Source organism: Oncorhynchus mykiss, chromosome 9, assembly GCF_057628025.1.
Source record: "Oncorhynchus mykiss isolate SJ-2025 chromosome 9, ASM5762802v1, whole genome shotgun sequence".
NCBI classification, from domain to species: Eukaryota; Metazoa; Chordata; class Actinopteri; order Salmoniformes; family Salmonidae; genus Oncorhynchus; species Oncorhynchus mykiss.
This window is the reverse complement of record NC_143030.1, coordinates 50,140,600-50,156,844: the sequence shown is the minus strand read 5'-3', so window position 1 is coordinate 50,156,844 and position 16,245 is coordinate 50,140,600. Positions and strand designations below refer to the sequence as shown.

Genomic DNA, 16,245 nt, shown 5'->3' with positions numbered 1-16,245 from the left:
TTATTGAGTTGCCAAGTTTCTGAAGCGAATGTTGAGTGGGCGTCAGAAAATAGAGAGGGGGAGGGAGAGAGGCGGTGACGGGCACGAGTGGGCTTATTTGCGCAATATTTATCTCCCATTGGTCACTTAATAGAAGCTATTCTGATGTTCTTCAGTGACACGACGAAGATTCCGTCAATAAAAAGAAAGACGACAAGCCAGTCAAAAGAAACAACTGTTGGGGAAGAACATACACTGACTTGCATCATATGCGCTCCTGTTCCACCTGCACCTCTCCACGCCTGGGTTGAAACAATTATCCAACATTACTGCGGTATTTATATTTGATTTATTATTCTATTTTTGTCAGTCTGGTTATTACCGTGTACTGGCGTTATAATATTTACAAATAATAACATTTGTTAGTCGTGGGATTGCAGCTGTTACTCGCAATTACTGTATTTTATAATCAGTAATGGACTTGCAAATGTCCTGTTTATTAATCGAAATGCTCCCGTGAAGAATTATACTAGCCTATTACAATTTGGTAAACTGTTGGCAGTTAACATCGTAGACTAATTGAATAGCGTGGTGGCCACACCATTACGCATGGTGCTTGATCAATCAAAAGAGAGAAAAGTTGTGCCACTAACATGGAATTGAAACAAAGACTAATCAAAGTTCAAAACAAATACATGCTTATTGTCGAGGGATATTTAAAAAAAAAAAAAAAAAATCTGTGATAAGTCTAAATCTCATAGGCAAGTGTTACATTTTCCCTGGCAAGTGAACATGACGTTTTCTTCGCGTTTTCTCCTTCATTTCAGGGATTTGGCAAAATGGAGTGGTATGTCCTGGTGTTGATACTTAGCTTGCCATCTTCGACCCAAGCAGACTGCTCTTCCCATTGTCTGCAATGCGCGCAACAAATCCTCAATACAGAAATCCCAGTCAACAGTCTGGTAAGATTTGCTTTACATCATGACAAGATAACTTTGCTTTTATCCAATGGAAACAAACAGAAAGTGTTGTTTTACGTTGATGTGTGTTTATGTATCTATGATGGTGTAATTTTTGTTAATCAAAAATCGTAGAGCGTTGAGCTTGTTGTGGCGGTGCGCAAAAGCTCGTGGCCCATTTCAGCACCATGGAGAGCACGCGTGGATTGTGGAAGCGAGTGAGAATTGTCTTCAGACAAACTTGCCATTTTTCCCAAATGTGTTCTACAGAAGCCTGTGGGCACAAATTAATGACAAACTCAGATTAAATGTTTTCTGTAGTAAACAAACAAAGACATAGAACTGAGTGTAGGTAAATATATTATTCTCCTTCTGCCTACTCTTTTTCTTTTCTAGCCTTCTCATAATGTGGTTAGTAAATTGGCCGATTTTTACTCACTGCTCTTTGCATTTTCCTTTCAGACTTGTACCTTGGAATGTGAGGGAACTCTACTGACCACGGCCGAGTTAGACAAATGCGGGAAGACTCAACAATCGCGTGCAGTGGGCTCGGAGTTCAGCGATGAAGATGCAGGTCCACGGTCCACGCCAGAGAGGGAGGACGACCAAGACGCTTCAATTGCAAACGTGGTCAAGCGTTACGGTGGATTCATTAAACGAATTGACAAAAACAAAAACAAATTGTTAACCTCTCCGTGGCGCGAAAATGGCGTTTATAAAGGAGCATACGCGTTCCCTAAGAAATACGAGGACTTGCTTAGAAAATTTGGAGAGAGAGACCTCTCGGAGTTTTCGGAGGACTATCAGGGCGGAGATGTTGATTCTGAAAACGATATGGGAATGTTCAATGATGATGAAGCTGCAGCAATAAACAAGGTCAAACGTTACGGAGGGTTCTTACGCAAATTTGGTCCAAAGACAAAGTCAAAGAGAAGTGACTCCAGGGAGCAAGGTAGTCGAGAGGAGTTACAAAAGCGATATGGAGGTTTCATGCGAAGGATTCGGCCAAAGTTGAACAACTTGAACACCTTGAAGTGGGACAATCAGAAGAGGTACGGTGGCTTTCTACGTCGCCACTACAAATTGTCCGTTCGTTCAGATGAGGAGCCTAGTTCATATGATGACTTTGGTCTATAGAAAAAACGAACTTCTTTCGCTAATTCACTTGAATTCTCACGATTATCCGTATGTGTGCTACCTATAGCCTACTGCTTACCTGGTTGCACATTGTTGCGGCAGATTTCATATCTGTAAAGCAAAGGCCAATAGGCCTACCTGCTTGTGTCAGTCATGTTTAAACGCTTTCTGTGTTACGGACTTACCCGTGACGAACCAATTAATTTCTGTGTTATTAGTAAAATATTATTTATTACAATATATGATGCTTGTTTAATAAATCATTGAATAAATACATTATTTGTCAAAGTAGTAAGTAAAACTTGTTTGTGTCGCTTGAATGAAAAAAAAAATGTCTAGGCGAATTGATTATCAAACTCCAAAATGACTCATTGAACGCGAGCACACAACCATCCAGCCACCCACACGCACGCCTGATTTATGTACGTAGGCTACCATACAACCTACAAAATTAAAATCGAAATCTTGCCATTCACCTTGTAGCGCAGACACATCCTTGGCCACCACCAACGAACGACCTGTTACCATTCGGAGAGAAAAAAAATACATATACTAATGAGATAACTGTAATATTTCAACAAACATAAAGAATAACAACAGCAAAAACTAGGCCTACAGCATAGCGTACATAGAGGATGATATGGACCTTACATCAGTGGTCTCATTTTTTAAATGAAAATACATTTCTTAATTAAAATCAATCACCCAACTAAATTGAGTCGTGAGGATGAGTGGAAGTGTACTAGCACCATCTTGTGGACGAGTAGCCCAAGAGTAGGCCTTCGTTGCCAAAAGGACAGCGCGGAACGTTGAGCATTGGGAGCGCCAATGCTGCAATGGAGTCCGCTCGAATGATTTACATTGAATAAAACATTGAATAAAATGTTGTAGCCTTTGAAGTTCACTGATTGCAATGGCTATTCTAAGAATCCATCAAACATTTTAAGTTGAAGCATAATATTCCCATCAACTTAAAGACATGGATACAAGGACATATCAAACTCACTGTTGAGCGGTCAGCATTGAGTCCAGCAACTGTTATCCAGGTTTGATGTCATCTGACTTCATATGCCGTAGTGCACCCAAAGCCAACGCACCTGCCGGCAGTCGCTGGCCAAACATGAATATACGGAGAAACAAAGTTTGAGACTTTAGCGCCCCTATCGGTAAATTCTGATATCAAGGTAAGGGGCTAGTGGAATAGCGACACGTCTGAAAACTTGTTTAGAAAACGTATAGGCAGGCTATTGTAACATACCGATGAAATAATATAACAGACTTCCAAGCAGGTAACGAAATCATATTGACTGTGCTAAAACACGCCATATTTCAACATTAAAACGTCAAGCTTACCTATTTCATTGCAGCACGACTAGCCGGTGATATTTACGAGGCAAGTATACTTGCTTGCTTGAATGCTTGCCAATCAAGCTGGGGCATGATCATTTGGTGAATTAGAGAAGACAAGTGATGAATTCTCGCACAAAACAGCTCTAAACCCTGTTTCTGGTCAGAAGAAAAATACAGTACCAGTCAAAAGTTTGAAAACGCCTACTCATTCAAGGGTTTTTCTTTATTTGTACTATTTTCTACATTGTAGAATAGTAGTGAAGACATTAAAACTATGAAATAACACATGGAATCATGTAGTAACCAAAAAAAGGTTAAACAAATAGATTCTTTAAAGTAGCCACCCTTTGCCTTGATGACAACTTTGTACTCTTCAAGCACATCATGGCACTGAAAACAATGGATACACTCTACAAGAGAGCCAAGGAAATGGTTAGGTATGTGAAGGGTCATAAAGTTATAGCAGCAATCTACCACACCAAGCAAAGTGAGAAGAATAAGAGCACCACATTGAAGCTGCCCAGCAACACCCGTTGGGGTGGTGTTGTCATCATGTTTGACCGTCTCCTGGAGGGGAAGGAGTCTCTCCAAGAAATGGCCATATCACAGTCTGCTGATATGGACAGCCCCATCAAGATTATCCTCCTGGATTATGTATTTTGGGAGAGAGTGGTAAGCAGCCTGAAATTCCTGAAACCTATAGCAGTAGCCATTGCACGGATTGAGGGAGACAATGCCATCCTGTCTGATATTTAGACTCTGCTTGCAGATGTAAGAGAAGAAATCCGTACTGCCCTGCCCACTTCACTGTTGCTCCAAGCAGAGGAAACTGCAGTTCTGAAATACATCAAAAAGCGTGAAGACTTCTGCCTGAAACCCATACATGCCGCAGCGTACATGTCAGACCCCAAGTATGCTGGCAAGAGCATCCTGTCTGGTGCAGAGATCAACAAGGCCTATGGTGTCATCACTACCATGTCTCGCCATCTTGGCCTGGATGAGGGCAAGGTTCTTGGGAGTCTGGTGAAGTACACTTCCAAGCAAGTCCTTTGGGATGGAGATGCAATATGGCAGTCGTGCCAACATATCTCATCAGCCACCTGCTGGAAGGGACTTTGTGGATCTGAGGCTCTTTCACCTGTTGCCTCCATCATCCTCCAAATCCCACCAACATCAGCCGCCTCAGAGTGCAACTGGTTCTTGTTTGTGAACACACACACACCAAAGCACGCAACAGGCTGAGCAATACAAGGGTGGAAAAATTGGTGGCCATCGGGGCAAATTTGAAGCTTTTTGAGCCTGACAATGAGCCATCCTCAACAAGGTTGGAAAGTGATAGTGAATATGAGGACTCTGAGTCTGATGTTCAAGAGGTGGACATTGAGAAGGTCCAGGGAGAAGACATGGAAGCCTGAGAGGAAGACAACCAAAGCTTTGTTTTTACATACATCATTTTACATACAAATCATTAAAATCCAGAAGGAAAATATTTACACAAGAAGCAACCTAATATCACACAGTCAAACTCTGTAATTTAGTAAATTCACCATTCTGCGATTCTCACTGTTAAACATCGTGTTCAACACAATGCTCTTTATATCACCATTTGATCTGATCAGTCAATGCCAATTTTTATCTAAAGTAATCTGGTATCATTTCATTTCAACCCAATAAGCAAAAAATAAAACTGCACCAATCTTCATGTTAAACTACTTTTACAAATAAAAAGCAGGAAGAAAAAACACTATATTTACATGAAACTCCCATATGACTTTGTTGAGTAATCTTCTGAATCGCCACAACAAAATGAATTAACTGTTTATGTTGAATGTTTATGTACGTTGAAAGAGTTTTTGGGAGATGCGATGGATCATTGGGGATCATTCAATATTCCCTTTCAATTCAAGTTCAATTTGTAACTAAATCGTTTTTTTTCTATTGGAAGGATTTAATAATTTGCAATTATGTCTACCTATGATAAGGTAAAAGGTTTATGTTTGTTCCATATGATATGGTAAATATATCCAATGCAAAAAACATCTACAGTGGTGCAAAAGACTATTTAGTCAGCCACCAATTGTGCAAGTTTTCCCACTTAAAAAGATGAGAGAGGCCTGAAATTTTCATCATAGGTACACTTCAACTATGACAGACAAAATGAGAAAAGAAATCCAGAAAATCACATTGTAGGATTTTTTATGAATTTATTTGAAAATTATGGTGGAAAATAAGTATCTGGTCACCTACAAACAAGCAAGATTTCTGGCTCTCACAGACCTGTAACTTCTTCTTTAAGAGGCTCCTCTGTCCTCCACTCGTTACCTGTATTAATGGCACCTGTTTGAACTTGTTATCAGTATAAAAGACCTCAAACAGTCACACTCCAAACTCCACTATGGCCAAGACCAAAGAGCTGTCAAAGGACACCAGAAACAAAACCTGCACCAGGCTGGGAAGACTGAATCTGCAATAGGTAAGCAGCTTGGTTTGAAGAAATCAACTGTGGGAGCAATTATTAGGAAATGGAAGACATACAAGACCACTGATAATCTCCCTCGATCTGGGGCTCCACACAAGACGCCGTGGGGTCAAAATGATCACAAGAACGGTGAGCAAAAATCCCAGAACCACACGGGGGGGACCTAGTGACCTAGTGGGGACCTAGTGCAGAGAGCTGGGACCAAAGTAACAAAGCCTACCATCAGTAACACACTACGCCGCCAGGGACTCAAATCCTGCAGTGCCAGACGTGTCCCCCTGCTTAAGCCAGTACATGTCCAGGCCTGTCTGAAGTTTGCATTTGGATGATCCAGAAGAAGATTGGGAGAATATCATATGGTCAAATGAAACCAAAATATAACTTTTTGGTAAAAACTCAACTCGTTGTGTTTGGAGGACAAAGAATGCTGAGTTGCATCCAAAGAACACCATACCTACTGTGAAGCATGGGGGTGGAAACATCATGCTTTGGGGCTGTTTTTCTGCAAAGGGACCAGGACGACTGATCCGTGTAAAGGAAAGAATGAATGGGGCCATGTATTGTGAGATTTTGAGTGAAAACCTCCTTCCATCAGCAAGAGCATTGAAGATGAAATGTGGCTGGGTCTTTCAGCATGACAATGATCCCAAACACACTGCCTGGGCAACGAAGGAGTGGCTTCGTAAGAAGCATTTCAAGGTCCTGGAGTGGCCTAGCCAGTCTCCAGATCTCAACCCCATAGAAAATCTTTGGAGGGAGTTGAAAGTCCGTGTTGCCCAGCAACAGCCCAAAAACATCACTGCTCTAGAGGAGATCTGCATGGAGGAATGGGCCAAAATACCAGCAACAGTGTGTGAAAACCTTGTGGAGACTTACAGAAAACGTTTGACCTCTGTCATTGCCAACAAAGGGTATATAACAAAGTATTGAGATAAACTTTTGTTATTGACCAAATACTTATTTTCCACCATAATTTGCAAATAAATTCATTCAAAATCCTACAATGTTATTTTCAGGATTTTTTTTCTCATTTTGTCTGTCATAGTTGAAGTGTACATATGATGAAAATTACAGGCCTCTCATCTTTTTAAGTGGGAGAACTTGCACAATTGGTGGCTGACTAAATACTTTTTTGCCCCACTGTACATTTAAATGGTATTAATTTGCATGCATTCCCGTTAATTCCCACGGAAAGTTTCCACCTCTGAATATTCATATTCCCCGAAATGTGCAACCCTAGCCCTGAGTGAACCCGATCTAACATCTCTGGAGAGACCTGAAAATAGCTGTGCAGCAGACACTCCCCATCCAACCTGACAGAGCTTGAGAGGATCTGCAGAGAGGAATGAGAGAAACTCCCCAAATACAGGTGTGCCAAGCTTTCAGTGTAGCATTACATCCAAGAAGACTCGAGGATGTAATCACTGCCAAAGTTGCTTCAACAAAGTAAAGGGTCTGAATACTTATGCTGATGTTGAGTTCAGTTTTTTTATTTGGAATAAATTAGCAAATATTACTAAACCTGTTATTCTTTGTCATTATTGGGTATTGTGTCTAGATTGTTTTTACTCAAACTATTGAATCGATTTTGGAATAAGGCTGTAACATAACAAAATGTGAAATAAGTTGAGGTCTGAAAACTTTCCGAATGCACTGTAGACTTCAGTAATTTCAGAGCACACTACAGTGGAAACACGACTAACATTGAACTGTTCTAATTGACAAAAACTCATAGCCCTAACAAATTACAAAGATTGAAGAATTTAGCAAATTTATTTACAAAGTGTACACTCTTACAAGTCCAACAAAACAACCAGTTTGTTCACTTTCAATTTGTTCAAAGCTTTAAAAAGTAGACTCAGCGATATGACATAGATGCATTAAGTAAACAGCATTGTGGGTCAATTTCCGCAAACACTAAGAGCGTTGAAGCACGAGGCTCAACTTCTCCGCTGTTTTGGTTCCCTGGCTGCTACGATCTAACAGCCTGAGGCGAACCCGCGCACATGCGCTGATACTGTGTGTGAGCAAAGTCTTGCATCTCATTTTCAGAACCCAACATAATTAATATTGTAATATTCAACAAAAAGATATATACAGTTAATTCATAGCTGAAATGAAAAATAATTCTGACATTGAAAGATGAGCATTTGTAGAATCTACATTTTTAGCATAATGTAAAGAAATAATGTGAACATGGCACGTACACCCCAGTGAAAATTGACACCTGAGAAGAGCTAAGATCATGACTTTTGAGCAGGGATGGCATCTACTTGCATGTTGGGAAAAACATACACACACGTGCTGGTTCTTAGACTAAAACGGGCAGTGCATGTATACGTTGTTATACATTTTTTAAGTCATCTTTCTAAAGTTTTACTGAGATGGGTGCTTCATAGTTCAACACCACTAGACCTACACTGGTTCCAGCACTTAAACCAGTGAGGACAAACGGGGCCTCAGTTCCTGCTGTGTGTGTGTAATAATATAGGAGTAGTACATCTCTCTAACTCTCCACCTCCACCGTCTCCTTGGCTTCCTGCACCTGAACGTCCACCTGTGTATCCAATGCTGTTACTGCTGCCATACCCTGCAGCGCGTTGTTACCCATGGGCATTGCCACCATGGTGGGGGTGCCCTGGAGCGTGCCCCCTGCAAAGCCCTGCAGCTGGGTTCCCAGCGCGGCAGGCAGCGTGATTAGCTGGTAGCCCGGGCTGACCATCTTGATGAAGGCCGTGGTGGCGGCGGCGCCCTCCTGAACGGCGGCGGCTGAAGAGAGTACCGTCAGATTGGAGGCATCTGGGCCCAACTCGCCCACGGGGGATGTCAGCACCGTGTAGGTCTGCTGGCCGGCACCAACCGCGCCACCCATTGAGAGAACTTTGCACCCAGCAGGCAGGCCCGTGAGCTGGGTGAGGGGCAGGGTGATCTGGGTGGGGGCACTGGACATAACGGCGGGGCCTGAGACGGCGCGGGTGAGGCGGGGGCGTTTCGGCGTGGGTGGCGTGGCCACGGGGGTCAGGGTCATGAGGACATTGTTGAGGTGTTGGGATTTGCTTTTCAGCTCTTTGGCACGTTTCCTGTGCTCGTCACACTGCTGCTCCAGAGCTACGGCAAGAGAAAGCGGTCAAACTTAATACACACCTAGGTCAAACAGTAACATTTCCCATTATTTGCTCAAGGAGCTGCTTCTAAGCCAGTTGCAACAAAAATAATGATGTCTACAAAAAAGAATGTAAAGACTGTCTAGAAAACCCCATAAAAACACAAAACAAGGACTCAAAGACACAATAATGAAGAATGTTATTGTGAGCATTTAACTCACCGACAAGACTGCGTGAATACTGCTCCCTATATCGGTCCATCTGGCTCTTGTGACTGGCCAGCACTTTCTTAACCAGGTCGAGCATGCCAAAGTTCTGCACTATGTTGTTCAGCAGCACAGCGTCTGAGAAGTCAAGGTCCAACACAGAGAGTAGGGAGATGAAAAGACAAGATTGAAGTTAGAATGGCATTAGGATCAGCTCCCACTCCCATTAGCATCAGCTCCCACATGACTATGTTCAATAAATGGGGGAAACATACAAGCTAGTATAGCAATATTACAGAGTGAAAATACCGTAATTAATAAATTTTATAAAAATATTTGAGTGAAATATCCCTTATGATCATCCAACAATATGAAACTGACCATTAACTTGCAGGGGAGGCTCGGTGATGCGCTCCTGCATGCCCTTTAGCACCTCCTGGATCTCCTTCTGGAAGTCCTCCACCACCTCCTCCAGCAGCCCTGCCTCCTTCAGACCCCTCCAGAACGTCACAGAGTCCTCTGGAAAAATGCAAACACACACCATGGAGTTGCTTCTATACAATCAACTATATAGTCTCAAATAGATATTCAAAGAGTTGGATAAAGCACTGTTCAAACCGGATTGCTAGACTTGTGAATTGCCAGTATATAGAGAGTCAGTGTACAACATGGTCACAATTATAACAGTCAATGGATCTAAGTGCTTTAGCACCGTCTCAGGTGATTAGACAAATAGTTGGCCCATTACCTGATTGCTTGTCTGATTATTGAACTTTGAGCGGTCACCTAGCTTCATTTCTAAGCATAGTGGTAAGTTGGAAGAAGAAGGCAGGCTAAAAACTTTTGACATTTAAAATGATAACGCAGAGTTCAAACTCACCTCCTATGGCCGTGACCCATTCTGTGGTCTCGTCTGATGATACTTCTGTTGGAAACGTGGCCTGTGATCCATTCACTAGAACAACAAAATCGTAAGCTTTGAATAACTTACAACTTTACACAAAAAATGCCACACATAAGAGAGTTTAAGGGAATCGAGGCGTGTGTGCGCTTACTGTCGGCTGAGGAGGGGGTGACAGGGACGTAGTCGGTGGACTGCTGGCTTCTGAGTGACACTCTGGTCCCCACTAGGTCAATCTTGGTACTGCGGCATGTGTTGGAGCACACTTTGGAGTGCTGGTAGAAATCCAGCTCGCCAGAGTCCATGATTTTCCTATGGGGAATTGTATTAAACACCATTATTTAGCTGCAAGAGAGAAAGTATTTTTTCTCCAACAAAGTGCAGTGTCATGTTCATTAGGGAAGGGTTTTCCAAAGTCGGTCATGAGGCACCCCTCGGGTACACGTTTTGTTTTTTGCCCCAACACTACGACGCTGATAAAAAATAAAATAAAACATGATGATGAGTTGGTTATTCAATCAGCTGTGAAGTGCTAAAACAAAAAACAAAACGTGCAGCCGGGGGGGGGCCCAGGACAGATTTTTGAAACCCCTGCATTAGGGCACACAACGTTAAATGTTTTAAAAGGTTTTGCAATGGAAAGCGAAAATAAGCGTTTCATGGATAAGTCCAGGAAGCCCCTCCTCGTTTTAGTCCAATTTAAATGTTTTTCTTCAGTTTGGTGCCTAATGAACACTACCCAGGCCAGCCATACTGAACTAGTGCCCTAAAAATCACCTGATATCATGTTATGTCATAGTGCCATCTTGTGGCACATTTGAGAATTGCACAATGATTACATGCGCAAAGGATCATGTTTTGGATAACTTGGGCATGAGTATTTTGAATGCTTCAACTTTTTGATCTACATTTCCACTTTGCTTAGCAGTGGGAACTACAAGAATGCTAAATTACTTGCATGGAGGACCATGTGATTCACATTATAAATGTATTGTGCAAACCCAAATATGCATCCTTTCGAAGCCACAAACCTGATCATTGTGCCGTTCACTCGGATGGCTCTCTTCCAGTCTTTCAGTGTAGATTTCCCAGCCATATAGACAAACTCCTTGGGACTGATGAGATGCTCATTGAACTGGAACACAGATAAACAGACAGATGTCATCAGAGTTGTTTTCATTAGTGAACATCGTAGCAAAACGGTGTGCACTAAAAAAAAATTAAAACAAGCATTTCTTATTGGATAAGTTCAGGTAGTGTCCTCCGTTTTGTCCCAAATTAACAGGAATCAGTACCTCCACAGGTTCCTTCCTTGTTGTGCATATCAAAGGAATAAGTAACCTCAAAATCATGATCCAATAGGACTGAGTTAAATTTTAAAAAATTGCTAGAGTTAAATCAGACTTACTTGGACACATTTGATGTTGATGCCTGGACAAACAAACTTCTTCCAGACCAGAGTGGCCTTCACGTCCCCACAGGTGACCGGGTAGACCACGTCAGCCTCCACATCCATCTCACCTGACAGCTTCACTGATAAGACAAACACATAACACTTCAGTCCTTTTATTTGATTGTTTCAAAACACAAATACAGTACTGATGTGCGGGTCAGCTGTTTGTTCACACGCACCCACCAGCAATTGCTAATAACCCGTCCACAACTGCCCAAATGTGATAAATTGAAAATCTGAAACCTGCACCTGACCCTTTAAAAAAATGCACTGTACAGTTCCCATTTTTTTGTCTCTTGAACATTTATTGAACAATTAAGTTTTACTTCAACATTTCTTCACTTATTTTGTTGAAGATTTAGGCGTATTTAACAGTAGCCTAATGTTTTTCTGAAACATAACAATTCTAACAATGACACCTTGTGCATGCTTTTGTCTTATTGAACTATACTCCGACATTGTCCTTTTTGCCTCAGTGGATCGACGTTAACTTCTCAAAAGCATTTGGTGTGTATTTGGAGTGACTACAGTTAGGCCTTAAAGCTTAGGCTTACGGTGTAATGCCAGATAAAGAATAATTAAAGAAAAACTCTACAAAGGCATTGAAAGCTTTCCACAGGGCTGCTGGCCTATGTTGACTCCACTGCTTCCCACAGTTGTGTCATGTTGGCTGACCATTCTTTGGGTGGTCGACCATTCTTGATACACACGGTAAACTGTTGAGCATGAAAAACCCAGCAGCATTGCAGTTCTTGACACAAACCGGTACACCTGGCACCTACAAAAGGGATTGAGGGATTTAAGTGCTTTGAACAGGGTATGGTAGGCGCAACGGTTTGTGTCAAGAACTGCAACGATGCTGGGTTTTTCACACTCAAGAGTTTCCTGTGTATATCAAGAATGATCCATTATTTACAGTACATTCGTAAAGTATTCAGACCCTTACACTTTTTCCCCATTTTGTCACGTTACAAACTTTATTCTAAAATGGATTAAATAAATGTTTTCCTCAATCTACACACAATACCCTGTAATGACAAAGCAAAAACAGGTTTTTAGAAATGCTAGCAAATGTTTAAAAAAATAAACAAATAAAAAAAATCCTTATTTACATAAGCATTCAGACCCTTTGCTATGAGACTCGAAATTAAGCTCAGGTGCATCCTGTTTCCATTGATTATCCTTGAAATGTGTCCGCAACTTGATTGGAGTCCACCTGTGGTAAATTCAATTGATTGGACATGATTTGGAAAGGCATACAAGGTCCCACAGTTGACAGTGTATGTCAGGGCAAAATCCAAGCCATGAGGTCGAAGGAATTGGTCTTAGAGCTCAGAGACAGGATTGTGTCAAGGCACAGATCTGGGCAGGGGTACCAAAACATTTCTGCAGCATTGAAGGTCCCCAAGAACACAGTGGCCTCTATCATTCTTAAATGGAAATTTGGAACCACCAAGACTGGCCGCCCGGCCAAACTGAGCAATCGGGAGTGAAGGGCCTTGGTCAGGGAGGTGACCAAGAACCCGATGGTCACTCTAACAGAGCTCCTCTGTGGAAATGGGATAATCTTCCAGAAGGGCAACCATCTCTGCAGCACTCAACCAATCAAGCCTTTATGGTAGAGTGGCCAGATGGAAGCCACTACTCATTAAAAGGCAAATGACAACCAACTTGGAGTTTGCCAAAAGGCTCTTAAAGGAGGAAACCTGGCACCATCCCTACGGTGAAGCATGGTGGTGGCAGCATCATGCTGTGGGGATGTTTTTCAACGGCAGAGACAGGCAGACTAGTCATGATCGAGGGAAAGATGAAGGGAGCAATGTACAGAGAGATCTTTGATGAAAAACTACTCCAGAGCACTCAGGACCTCAGACTGGCGCAATGGTTAACCTTCCAACAGGCCAGTGAGCCTAAGCACACAGCCAAGACCACGCGGGGTGGCTTTGGGACAAGTCTCTGAATGTCCTTGAGTGGCCCAGCCAGAGCGCGGATTTGAACCCGATCGAACATCTCTGGAGAGACCTGAAAATAGCTGTGCAGTGACACTCCCCATCCAACCTGACAGAGCTTGAGAGTATCTGTAGAGAAGAAATGGGAGAAACTCCCCAAATACAGGTGTGACAAGCTTGTAGGGTCATACCCAAGAAGACTTGAGTCTGTAATTGCTTCCAAAGGTGCTTCAACAAAGTACTGAGTAAAGGGTCTGAATACATATGTAAATTTGGTATTTCAGTTTTTTTATTATTCATTTTCAAAAATGTCTAAAAACCTGTTTTTGCTTTGTCATTATGGGGTATTGTGTGTAGATTAATGAGAGAAAAAAAACTATCTAATACATTTTAGAATAAGGCTGTAACGTAACAGAATGTGAAAAAAGTCACTTTTATTATTTTTTACCTAAGACTGCCTCCTTTGTCAAAGTGGTGGTGGCATCGGTTTCAGACTCAATGCTTCCATCTGCAAGTTCCTCCCTGAATGGCATAGATAGAGAAACTCCAATGAGTCTACAAACCATAGACAAACTTCAGTGAGTGCTAAACCAACAACAATATGCAGCACCCCAGATGAGAGGGTACAATCAAGCGTACCACTACCAAAGACTAGTCTATAACCGTCTTTGGTAGTGGTACACTTGATTACAAACCTACTACCACTAGTAGGGTTGACCTTTTGAATATATGTAACCTGACTAGGAAGAACTCATCACTAAATAGTGTTTTGTAACATAAGGTATCACTGACTCAAATGACTGAGGTGTGTGTATGGTAAACACAATGAACTAATTAATTGTGTATCAGCCTCTAACACTTCCCTGGCTGGGCTGGAGAAGCGGTCATGGGAATTCACTGATCCTCATACATAGCTCTAGCGTGTCCACCACTCACCCCGGTTGGGTCAGCTCTGTAGCCACCAGCACAGTCTTCACTTCGGCAGCTGAGCCCTCCCCTGCTCCATCCGGCGTTGTCACGACTACCACCTCCTCCACATGAACATTGACCTCAGATGATGCCATGAGGGAGGTTGAGGTCTCACTAAGTGATACGAAGACACAGTTGTGCGCTAATGATAACATTTTTAATTCAAGAGCACATCTCCCTTCAATGTCTTCAAGGCTGGTTTAGCTTGCATGAGATGAGGTGGGCTATTGGCAATTAACAGAAGCTATTGGGCACTTCATTGTGGCTACCACCAACTGGCCTTACAGGGGTGATTATGGCGGTAGGGATCATAAGCTTGGCTTTAATAGGCCCGTTTCAATTGGCTACGTAGCTAAACTAGCGCTGTTAGTGATAAATGTTGTGGAGAGGGCCTGGCTAACTAATCAATATCACATCAATGCTATTATTGAGCGAGTTAGTTGTTACCTACACAGTTCTCATTGCAGCTTGTTCTGTGCTGTAGCTAGCAATAGCAATATTTATGGCGTAAGAAGTTTGCTAAGTAGCTAGCGAGTTAGCTAGCTAAGTGTTTAGCAAGCAAACTAGGCCCAAACAGGGCATGCCGATACAGATAGGGAGACGTATTCAGCTGGATATTTTACAACGTTAGATAAACCATACATTAGAAATTCCATTTCACAGGCTGTAGCTACGTTTTAGCTTGGCAGTTCACGTACAGACAGCGAACGCTACGTCGTGGTGATAAAATAACGTAATCTTTACCGAGCACGGCACGCACGTTACGACGACGGACATATTGAAGCATCCAGTGTTTACGGTCTGCTACTAGCTAGCTTGCATAGTGAGGAGCAGTGGGTTGCTTGTTAACTAGTCACAGAGGCACCTATCTGTCTGTTTTTATAGTAGCTAGCGAACGTGACACTTTTTGAATAGATTCTCGCCTTACCTTTTGTTTTCAGATTTCAGAAATGGCTGCTACTGTTGCAGTGCTCAAGAGTAAGGCTAGTTAGCTGCTTTCGCTAACGTTGACCTAACGAGATGTTTACGGGCGTCGGTTTTGCGCAGTCACGGATGGTGCTATCGCAGAGTTCCATAGTCGTGATAGAGAATTTGGCAATCGATTTGGAGTAATATAATTAATTCGATATTGACATTTCATACTTATTACATTATAATATCACAAGAAACACAATAATTTAAGCAAATATGTTTGTCTTTGCCAGTATTGAATATTAACTGGTCTGTAAAATACCATTCAAGAAAATGCCCGTATTTAAGTAATTAATTCATAACAAACACCGTGTGTTAGTTACCACTTTCATGTTAAACTACATCTTTGACAATATCAATAACTATCTGACAAAGATGGACAGATGGGTCAGTTAGGACAATAGTCAATCATGATTGTTCCTGGTTACAGATTATTGAGCTATTGGCCTAGTTGGTTTATGGGTGCTGCTGGCCTGTCGAGTAACCTAGTCCATAAAATAAATAAAATACAATGCATAATGTGTAGACACATTACTCCTCTGTATTGTTGTCTTACAGTGCATTCGGAAAGTATTCAGACCCCTTGACTTTTTCCACATTTTGTTATGTTACAGTCAGTGGTGTAAAGTGTTTCATAAAAAATACTTTAAAGTACTACTTAATTCGTTTTTTGGGATATCTTTACTTCACTATTTATATTTGACAACTTTTACTTCACTATATTCCTAAAGAAAATAATGTACTTTTTACTCCATACATTTTCCCTGACACCCAAAATTACTGATTG

The 16,245-nt window shown here is 41.9% G+C and overlaps 2 protein-coding genes across 3 annotated transcripts; one reads left to right on the top strand and one right to left on the bottom strand.

The window, feature by feature from the left end:
* Nucleotides 1-212: 212 nt before the first annotated feature.
* On the top strand, nt 213-2,376 carry pdyn (prodynorphin). Its single transcript, XM_021615876.3, has 3 exons — nt 213-313; nt 807-941; nt 1,401-2,376. The coding sequence occupies exons 2-3, from the start codon at nt 819-821 to the stop codon at nt 2,073-2,075; spliced, it is 798 nt and encodes a 265-aa protein (XP_021471551.1). The 5' UTR covers nt 213-313; nt 807-818; the 3' UTR covers nt 2,076-2,376.
* Nucleotides 2,377-7,658: 5,282 nt separating this feature from the next.
* Nucleotides 7,659-15,722, bottom strand: LOC110532189 (glucocorticoid modulatory element-binding protein 2). 2 transcript variants are annotated; one of them, XM_021615875.3, is made up of 10 exons: nt 15,415-15,722; nt 14,454-14,600; nt 13,966-14,039; nt 11,524-11,648; nt 11,147-11,250; nt 10,270-10,427; nt 10,095-10,169; nt 9,596-9,733; nt 9,230-9,352; nt 7,659-9,012 (listed from the first exon to the last, which is right to left on the bottom strand). In XM_021615875.3, the coding sequence occupies exons 2-10, from the start codon at nt 14,579-14,581 to the stop codon at nt 8,411-8,413; spliced, it is 1,527 nt and encodes a 508-aa protein (XP_021471550.1). In that variant the 5' UTR covers nt 14,582-14,600; nt 15,415-15,722; the 3' UTR covers nt 7,659-8,410. The 2 variants fall into 2 exon arrangements, with proteins under 2 accessions (XP_021471550.1, XP_021471548.1); XM_021615873.3 differs by lacking the exon at nt 15,415-15,722 and having other exon boundaries at nt 14,454-14,771.
* Nucleotides 15,723-16,245: the final 523 nt, after the last annotated feature.

Coding starts and splice junctions, on each gene's coding strand:
- pdyn (XM_021615876.3), top strand. CDS start 819: ATGGAGTGGTATGTCCTGGTGTTGATACTTAGCTTGCCATCTTCGACC. Junction 942..1,400: donor AAATCCCAGTCAACAGTCTG/GTAAGATTTGCT, acceptor TTTTCCTTTCAG/ACTTGTACCTTGGAATGTGA.
- LOC110532189 (XM_021615873.3), bottom strand. CDS start 14,641: ATGTTATCATTAGCGCACAACTGTGTCTTCGTATCACTTAGTGAGACC. Junction 11,251..11,523: donor TCAACATCAAATGTGTCCAA/GTAAGTCTGATT, acceptor TCTGTGTTCCAG/TTCAATGAGCATCTCATCAG. Junction 10,428..11,146: donor GTGAACGGCACAATGATCAG/GTTTGTGGCTTC, acceptor AATTCCCCATAG/GAAAATCATGGACTCTGGCG.